This window comes from Limulus polyphemus, unplaced genomic scaffold (genome assembly GCF_000517525.1).
Source record: "Limulus polyphemus unplaced genomic scaffold, Limulus_polyphemus-2.1.2 Scaffold1996, whole genome shotgun sequence".
NCBI classification, from domain to species: domain Eukaryota; kingdom Metazoa; phylum Arthropoda; class Merostomata; order Xiphosura; family Limulidae; genus Limulus; species Limulus polyphemus.
Genome location: NW_013667606.1, coordinates 37,596 through 48,320, shown reverse-complemented (window position 1 = coordinate 48,320; position 10,725 = coordinate 37,596). Strand labels below are relative to the sequence as shown.

General features: G+C 33.7%; 1 protein-coding gene across 1 annotated transcript in view; it reads right to left on the bottom strand.

The window, feature by feature from the left end:
- The window catches only part of LOC106465599 (B-cell receptor CD22-like), a 57,314-nt gene extending 53,818 nt beyond the window's left edge, over positions 1-3,496 (bottom strand). The window contains exon 1 of the mRNA XM_013925832.2: positions 3,297-3,496. Within this exon, the coding sequence (XP_013781286.2) occupies positions 3,297-3,375 (79 nt within the window). The 5' untranslated portion in view covers positions 3,376-3,496. The remainder of the gene's footprint in view (positions 1-3,296) is intronic.
- Between the last annotated feature and the right edge of the window lie 7,229 nt (positions 3,497-10,725).

Sequence of the window (10,725 nt, the reverse complement as noted above, 5' to 3'; positions counted from 1 at the left end):
ATCTATGGCCTTCAAAAAGTTGACGACTCTACATGTTTCGACGTTACAAAGTGTTTTTAATTGTGTACCAGTTTAACGGTGAATATTATTTATGATTTTATAATGGGAATATCGGAGTTAATAATTGTCAAAACTAAACTGAAAACTGTAAAACAAAAATGTACAATGTAAACATTGATATAATAATTAGTTTAAGCTGTCAACACGTGTGTTAACAACTCAAGCTAAGAAGTGGAAAGCTTGAAGAAATAACAGGATTATTAATGTGTAGAAAAGACCGAGAATGTTCTTGGATTTCGTAATATAGAGTTAATATGTGTTGTAACGTAAGCCGCTGTCATTGGTATTCGTTATATTTTAAGCCTACCTGTATGATTTTACCGTTAGATCTAATGGAAATTGCATTAGTGTATCAGTAGTGAAAATTGTGTTATAGTTCAATTTAATCTGTGACGTAAAACAGGGAGAATGGGATTATATATCTATTATAAGAGCTTTATTATTTTCAGTAATTGGTTTAGTGTCACTTATGATAGATTGGCTACAATCTCTTTAATTTAAGGTAAAGTAAAGCATGAAAAGTGGTTCTAAGAATAGAGATGTATTCCATTAAATCTATAGTTTTAACCTGTCTTAGAGCGAACATAAGGATAGGGGGTATAACAATCTCATCTGCTGTGACATTAGCTGGTGTTGTATAATAGACATTGTCTGTGAAGCATGGCTGTGATAGTTCCGGTATCATACTAATGTAAGCCACTCCTCATTTTGATATTGTTTATATGCAACTCATTGCTTGTGTCAAAGTTACCTTTGATACGTACCAACTTTACATTCAAAATGTAAGTAAAGACTGTTTCTAATATAAACCAGATATTGTTTAGATATTATGATAGTTTCAGCCGTTTTAAGTGCCAACGTAATTATAGTGTAATTTTATAGTAATATTAATATTCCCTCTAATGTAAGTCCTAGCAAATGTAATAAATCATTGACGCAAACATAAGTTAGAGCTAATGTTAAGATTCTTCTCATGTAAACCAGTGGTAATGTTCCCACTTTTTTAACGTAAGGCAGTTCTAGTAATGTTCAGCCAGAGTTAGTGTTAACTCCTGTAATAAGCTTGTACGCGAGTCAACACTTATTCTAACGTAAACTAGTGCCAATGTCAATATTATTTTTAATACAAGCCAGAACTAATACAAAGGCTACTTTTAACCTAAGCATGTGTTAGTGTAACACCTACTGGTATTAAACTTTAGAATATTATACCCGGGAAAGATGTGGGTATCACCAGGTAACTCTCCTCGAAAATCAACGATGACGCATTAGCATCTAAAGTGCCACAAAGGTCGTAAGAGGCCTTGGGACTAAAAAAAGCAGTATTAATGATAATAACCCTCTACTACTCGTAATAATGTTTGTAATGTAGGCTCCTGCTTGTGTCAGTTATTGTTTCTAATGTAAGTAGGATTAGGGTTATCATCTGCTAAAACGGAAGGTACCATTGATATCAGCATTGACTCGAAAGTAATCCAGAACTCGAGCATGGAGGTTAACTTTAATTATTCGGATTACAATAACCTCTTGAACAATGACAATACCAATGAAGTATTACGTTACTACGCTGACTGTAAAACGCTTAGTAACTGTGTGAGAAGTAAATACCTGCATAAAAAAGGACGTATTTGAAAATTATTTGATAGTTACATTCATGGAACATGTTTCTTACAGCAGTAGTTATAGTCCGTAAAAAAACTCCACATGTCTTAAATGAAAATAGCATGAATAGTTGAAACGCAGCTACAAATAAATCAAAGCAGCAGCTTAAGGATCTAAAGCAAGGTGTACAGAGTATACATGTAACCATAAGCATGAATAATATGAAATTGTAAGATAATGTCTAGCAAGGAAACGTTTAGAAGCTCTACAGCAAGGTGCACAGAGTATACATGTAACCATAAGCAGGAATAATATGAAAATGTAGGATAATGTCTAGCAAGGAAACATTTAAAAGCTCTACACCAAGGTGCAAAGAGTATACATGTAACCATAAGCGTGAATAATATGAAAATGTAAGATAATGTCTAGCAAGGAAACATTTAGAAGCTCTACAGCAAAGTGCAAAGAGTATACATGTAACCGTAAGCATGAATAATATGAAAATGTAAGATAATGTCTAGCAAGGAAACATTTAGAAGTTTTGGTAATCACATCGGTATTCTGGCGTTATTATTTTGGAAGTGATAAAACATTTGTTGCTTTTGGGGACATACGTGAATGAAAAGTGAGGGCACGTTATAAATTTTTGAATAAAACATGGAAATAAATAGTTAGTGTAAGTTTGTTGATGATATCCGCTACGTTTCGCTAACAATTATTAATACTGCGATTATTTGGATGAAATATGTTTGTTTCAAGCGGATTTAATTTAGTCGACTGTCTGTAGTTACATTACACCGTTGCTCGTAGTCTTTCTGCGTGAAGTTGAACTTTGCAGTGGTTGTTGAATGGATGTTATTTGCCTGTATATTCTTATATACATAAAACGTCACCACGATATTTTATTCCCCAAACTTGATTTTTACGCTTTTACATTGAAGACACATTTGTTTTCATTAAATAAATAAGTAATGTCACAATGTTGTGTCAGATTTTCAGGAGTTAACACTTTTCAAACTAAATTAAGTTTTCAATATACACTTCTAAAATATACTTTTTTGACCAGTAATATGCCAACGCAGCTAGGCTACTCTTTAAGTAAAATTAAACGTGTATTTTATAGTAAATGGTCGTATTTTCGTGAATGATTATTAATGTGTGTCTCTAAGAAAATATTAGTTTATTTGAACTGTAAATTGGTAATCCTAAAGATGCAACATTCGGCACGCTTGTACATAGAGAATGTGAATTCTACTGTGTACCGGTGAGGTGCCAAGATTACCCGGAACACACGATAAAACCCGTATATAACGTGTAATACAAGAAAACCAAATCTATATTAATAAAAATTAGAACCTTATATGTAACTTGAAGAGAAAAGTTAAAAATATGTGTCAAGTGACAGATAAATGTCATCCAAGCCAGACAAAAACAAATGAAGCTTTTTGAAAGTTACATCCGAATGACTAACGTGATAAGAAATCTTAGCCAAAACTATTTGTTTCGTACGTAATAAACGCATATGACTAAATCATAACTGCATTTCTGTTGTGGTTCGTGGAGATTCACAAGCATATGCGATTTAATTTCACACACACACACACACACATAGCATAGATGGAGAAAACACTTACTTGCTCTGGCTCCAGAAAAATGGATAGTCATTGTTAACGTTGATAATACCCTAACAAAGCTTCCAATGAGAATGGTCATAGCTAGGGTCTCTAGTGAGAAATTCTTCTGGTTGAAAAATGCTGCACCATCTGAGGAAAACTCTGGTTGAAACTTTTACTCTTAACAAAGTTTCATAACAGACACTCAACTGCGACTGGCTAAAGGAAAAATATTATATAGAGTTTTTATATATTAGAATTTATAGAGTTTTACAATTACATTTTATGTACTTTTCCGAAATTTCCAATAAAATAATACTAACATTATGTTTCTATGCGCTACCAAATTGTTAATCGGACTCCATCGTTTCGTGGCAACCGACTCTCGACTCGTCTTTGTCATTTGTTGCCTGTTTGGAGAACTGCCAAGGCCGCTATATAAGTTGCGCCCTCTGTAGGAGAACGGAAGTCTCCGAATTTGAATAAGAATAACGAATAAGAACTGAAACATTCCGTGTATCGTTATAAGTATTAACGTCCCACCATTTCTTCAGAGTGGTATTAACCATAATACAGTAACGGACATTGTGTCCAGTGCTCTCAGTTTTATTGCACAACTGAAAATGCCATCAAGTACTGTCACAAACTAATATATCATACCATCATTAATCAGCAAAATCAAACTGACAGCCTTTTAGCTGTACAGGATAATGTCGAAAGACGAAAGATTGCTTCTCCATTAAATCCAATATATACCTTCAGTGCTTAAAGCTTTTTTCTTGATCTTATCGATCAATATTAACAAGTATCTGAATTTGAACGCTCTCCTCCTCTTATTTAGATCAGATGGTAGACCATTTTCAATTCCTTTAATGACATAAAGAACATGTACTAAAGTTAAGTATTTAAGTGATTTAAATGCAGTTTCTAATTCGAATAAATTAAAAGTAGAACAAAAAAATATTTAACAATTTTACAAAGTACTGTGAAGTTAATTGAATGATAACGTTGTTTTCAATATGTTTATGCTTGTTGAAATATAATTTGTTCTTTGTTTGAAGTTAAGCGCAAAGCTACACAAAAGGCTATCTATGCTCTGTCCACTACGGGTATCGAAACCGGGGTTGTAGCGTTGTAAGTCCGCGGATATGCCGCTGTGAGACTGGGGGGGGATTAAAATATAATATTTACTGAATGACTCAGTAAAATGTATTTGTACAGTCACATTGACTTTAATTTTACATGCAATGATTTTTAAAATAGTGCGAGGGTTAAAAAAGGGTTCAAAATATTAATTGATATAATAAACAAATCTCAGGTTCTAGAATACAGTTCTCTAAACTTGTCAAACTAACAACTGATTCCGTCTGATCAGAGGTTTTCGAATACAGTTTTCTAAACTTGTCAAACTAACAACTGATTCCGTATGATCAGAGGTTTTTGAATACAATTCTCTAAACATGTTAAACTAACAACTGATTCCGTCAGATCAGAGGATTTTAAATACAGTTCTCTAAACTTGTCAAACTAACAACTGATTCTGTCTGATCAGAGGTTTTTGAATACAGTTCTCTATACATGTCAAACATACAACTGATTCCGTCTGATCAGAGGTTTATGAATACAATTCTCTAAACATGTTAAACTAACAACTGATTCCGTCTGATCAGAGGTTTTTGAATACAGTTCTCTAAACATGTCAAACATACAACTGATTTCATCTGTTCAGTAACTAAGTAAATAAACAAGAGTTTTTTCTGTTAAAAACATGAAAAACTTTGGAGAGAATGTGATCCAACATATGAAGCTAATTATTCGATTGTCTAAGTTTTTCATCCATTACTTCACATGTTGCAATATTCGAACTATTGCTTTGTCTAAACAGTTTGATTTTTATGTTGTGAGCCCAATGTATAGTTTGTGCTTTATAACAAACAAATAAACAAAATTTGTATACATGTTTTTGGCCCACGTTCAGTTTACTAGAGTTATGAATAAAAAAAATATACTTTTATATTTGACATCACATTTAAATTTAGAGCGTCTTTGAGAAAGGTCGATTTTTATCAGTGTTTCTCTATTTGTCACTAAGCAGATAGCTATTTTCGTTTGGTTTGAAACTTTTTTATTTAAAGTCTTAGTCTAATTACTCAAAGCATAACAGCCAGCTTCATTTCTCTACTATTGCCGCTGTAACGTTTACGTACACAATAAGATGCTGCACTAACGAATTGAAATCGCTGACTTGAAAGCAGAAGGGTAGGATTTGAAAACAAACAAAAAAAAAGTTGAAATCCGAGCTCATAATTAATGGAATTAAAGTGTAGGAAACAAATAATATTCTGTCATATATGCTTTACAAACATTGCGGAAAGTTTTAATTTATTCTGGTGACATATTTCAAACAGCCTTCGGTGGTGTTTCAGAAATGAAACTCCTTTACTAAATTATGCATCATTAAAGCAACTTAATATGAATATTTTTCTCCTTAATTTACTTTCTCGGTGTGTATGCTAGAATTATTTCTATTGTTATTTTTAATTTATAAATTAATTAATCCTGCAATGTAAAATACTTTCTAAACTACATCGTGGATACCACAGATTTAAAAATTTCCCTCGTGACAAAGTACGTTACTAAAGCACAATAAATGGCCAAACAAAACGATCTATTGCGTTTGGAGAGTCGAGAAAAATATCATGAGAATGTTTAAAGGAAAACCTGCAGCTCTTGGCACATATATCTATTAAGATCCATCAATATCCTTTTATGTAGTTCTGAAACTGAATTCGACGTACCTAGACTCGACGCTTATGCTGTATAGTGCAACTCATATCCCTGTCTTATGACACGATGGAAGGAAATCAATGGGGTCTGTCTGAAGTGAACACGCAATAAACTATTTTAGTAGGCAAAGCTGGCTAAATGTTCAGGAAACTACTCATCAACTGGGGATTTAACATTCATATCAAACCGTTCAAGATCTCGACAGTTTTTGCGGGGATTAGACCAGAATGACATATACAATGAACTGTCATTCAATCAAAACGCCCGGAAATTACTACTCTCTCTCTGATTTTGTTCTTTTATACACGGCCATCTATCTCCTATTTAAATCACTATGCTCAAAATTTTCTGAGAATTCTGTTGTAAAATAAATCTCCTGATTTCAAATGTTACGCATCTTTTTCTTCGCGATGCTTTATAACTTGGAAAGCTAGCTGCACGTGTTAGGAGAGAAATTTTCTTGAATATCAGAACAGACACAAATCTGAGAGTCATTCTTATGAGCCTTTCCTCTCTCAAGATGGGACGAATGTTGAACGAATAGAAATACCAATACTGTTCCAAAGGATATATTGAAAAAAATATTTTGAATCAATATTTCAGTTTTTCAGTATTATACTACAATATTATTATTATTACATTACTTTTATTTTACGTTAATAAATACATTAAAATATTCTAATTTGTTCACGATCCATCTTTTCTCTAACATTTTGAACTATGACATAATTTTTTTCTACCAAATATTTTACAGATTTTGGTAATTAAGTTAATAATATCTGCCAAGGTTTATATTATCGGTAATAATGCCGTGGGTTTAAAAGACCATCAAAAGTCACAACATTTAATGGAAAGGTTTTACATGATATATTCTAAAAAAGATATAATTTAACTCAGTATTTCGAGCAACAAACAATCCTGATATTAACAGTTGGCGATGGTCAGTGCAGTTTTCTGGTTTCACGTTTTTCAACAAGTAAACAAGTACTTTTTATTAGCTACATCATCTCGTTTTTATTATTATCAATGATAGTGTTGGATAAAATTTTAATATGCATAATATATTCATTTACTTATTTCTGCTCCCAGTAGGTCAGAGGCAAGACTGCAGGCTCAGGATGCTACAAAACGGGATAACTGTGGTGGGCAGAGCACAGATAGCCCATTGTGTAGCTTTGTGTTTAACAACAACCATACCAAACAACCGAACTTATATATATATATTATTTTATATTATATTATGGTGATTGATTTGTATTTTTAGCTTTTTCTATAGATTTTAAGATTAATCTAAATCTTCTAAACCGTTCCAATCTTGGAAGATATTATTGGAATTATGCCCGAAAATATTGCTAATAGTGAGAGTACCCAAGAAATGAATAAACAGTATATAAAATTAACTACATTAATTAATGTTTTAAACCTCTGGCAAAATTTAATAGAATTAGTCACAAATTCATTCTTGTTCTTTAAGGAATTTTATACAACAAAAAACAGTGACTCAAATAAAATTGAAAAAAAAGAAATAGTTAATCTAACTGCTGTTTGTTTCGGGGCAAAGTTGCACTATGGACTGTCCATCGTGAGTATGGAACATCGGACGTTAATGCTGATCCACTGGTAACTTGCTGGAAACTAATGTTAAAGGCTCTGTTTTAATAATTATCATACAGATACGGTTTAGCTGCCCATCTATCAATAGTAACTGCTCTAGCTGTCCTTAATTTAACAGTGAAAGACTAGAGGGAAGGCAGCTAGTCATCACAACCCAATAGTTGGATTGATCGTCACGTTATACAGCTGAGAGGGCGAGCATGTTTGATAGGACGGAGATTCAAACCCGCTACCCTCAGATTGCGATTCGAACTCTTTAACCACCTGGCCATGCCGGGTCCCAGCACGGTGTTACCTAGGAAACTCGGTATTTACAAACTAAAGGAGGCGTATCATACTAGCCATTGAGCATCAAGGGACGAATTTCTAAAAATAGTTCAAAGCACCACAATCAGCTATCTGTGACCTGTCAACCCAATTTTTAGTGTTATAAGCCCTCAGACATACCGCTGAGCAACCGGTGGACTATACAAATAATTAAAAAACAACAAATAAATTGCTATGCTACTAATTACTTTCTTTGTAGTAAAAATTAAAGAAAGGAAAACTGCTAGTACAGTTTTCGATTTCAGAGAAACATTTACATTTAGCTGTAAGTAATATTAAATAATTACTGTGGACTTGTTGTAATTGCTTTAATTAGTTATATGGTAATATATATATGTGTGTGTGTGTGTGTACAGATACGTGACTCAAACTTTAACACCATAGTGTTAAAGGAATGGAGTTGTAATTGTAACTATGCACTTTAAACTAATCTATGATTGAATTACATTATATAAACAACTAACTTTTAATTGGTTTGTTTATTAAATTTAGCGCAAAACTACTCAACGGTCCCTAATTTTGAACTGATAGATTAGAGAGAAGGCAACAGTGCCCACCGTAAACTCTTGAACTACTCTTCTCTGACGAATTGTGGGATTTGACCGTCATTTGCCATTCCTAATTTTGATGTTATAGCCTATAGAGAAGGCAACAGTGCCCACCGTAAACTCTTGAACTACTCTTCTCTGACGAATTGTGGGATTTGACCGTCATTTGCCATTCCTAATTTTGATGTTATAGCCTATAGAGAAGGCAACAGTGTCCACCGTAAACTCTTGAACTACTCTTCTCTGACGAATTGTGGGATTTGACCGTCATTTGCCATTCCTAATTTTGATGTTATAGCCTATAGAGAAGGCAAATAGTGAACACAATCCACAGCCAACTCTTGTGCTACTCTTTACCCAAGAATAGTGGGATTAACCATCACAATTTAACACCTACACGGCTGAAACGGCGAGCATGTTCAGCGAAGGTATTCGATCCCGCGACAGGCAGCTCGAGCGTCCTAGCCACCACACAAATTTTAGGTCACATAACGTATATGTATATATATTGTTTAGTGCACGGTTACAGATGGATTAACAATTATTACTATTTAAATGTATATTTTGTACGAGAAATTAGGTATCTGTTTGTTTGTAGTTATGCACAAAGCTACACAATGGGCTATCTGTGCTCTGCCCACCACGGGTATCGAAACCCAGTTTCAAGCGTTGTACGTCCACAGACATACCACTGTGCCACTGGGGGGTATTAGGTATCTAAATACGACTGAATACATTAGTATGGCGAAAAATTTAAGCTTCTATAGAAAGTGATCCAGATGGTTCTAGTCTGAAATAAGCAAGCAGACTCTGGTCAATTAATATTTCTCAAAACTGAATAAAGAAGAATAAATTAATTTCTCGAGCAGTACAATTTCAGTAGCGTTGCAGAACGATTAACTCTTTGGATGCTAGAAACTATACAGTCGACAAGTGATTTCAATGATATATATAAACGTATATCATTAGATCCACTAAATAATCAAAACGATTAATTATCCAAAGGAAACTCGTATTTAGACACTGAAGAAAGTGTCTGATAACAGCATGTTAATTATGGCCGATTTGAATTTGATGTTTTTGTCAATATCAAGTAAAGGCCACACATTACCTGTTTTCTCTCTTTAAAAGGCTATGCCGAAGTGATAAGAACTAATGAAATAAACGTGGTTTTAGTTTTTATTCAAATGAATACTTTCGAAACCTTCAAGTGTGACAGCAAGGAACCGTAATAATAAATTATTTAATCGATGGTTTAAGTTTAACGTTTATGTTTTATTACATTTTATAGTATGCAAATTTATTTATAGAAACAAAAAATGTTAAACCTCATGAAAGTTAACCATAAAGCTCATTTTTTAGATATGTGTTTTGGTTTTGTTTTTTCACTTAAGCAACGTCTTTAAGCACGTGCTCATCTTTTATATTAATATTTTCTTAATATTTTTCGACATATATCTCTGACAAAACCTTGCCCGGCATGGCCAGGTGGATAAGGCGCTCGACTCACAATCTGAGGGTCGCGGGTTCGAATCCGCATCCCACCAAACATGCTCGCCCTTTCAACCATGGGGGCGTTATAATGTGAAGGTCAATCCCACTATTCGTTGGTAAAAGAGTAGCCCAAGAGTTGGCGGTGGGTGGTGATGACTAGCTGCCTTCCCTCTAGTCTTACACTGCTAAATTAGGGACGGCTAGCGCAGATAGACCTCGTGTAGCTTTGCGCGAAATTCCAAAACAAACAGACAAAACCTTAAGGTATCCTTTGAACGTGCCAGCAGCGCGTCACTCAGATATATTATCTGATTTCCACTTGATATCTGTTAAATCACCAACAGATTAAAACAAATTTCTTTCGTTTCTATCGGTCCTGGTTGTCAACTTATTGTCATAACAGATAATGTTTGTGGTAATACCACCCAAATCCCATCTATCAGACAATATCCAAACGCCGATGTTAATCTAATCAGCTTTTTTTTTTTAAAGGAATTAATAAAATATAATTAATATAAATATAATACAGAGGGGGTTAGTAGCTGGGCTTGTCTCGGCGAACACGTGTTACACTTGAATACATTTTCAAGAAAGAGACGAGGTTGAGAGTTGGAACTATATACGAACTTTTAAGGTAGGGTGTATAGTTCTATTTAATATTTTATAGTTCTATTTAATAT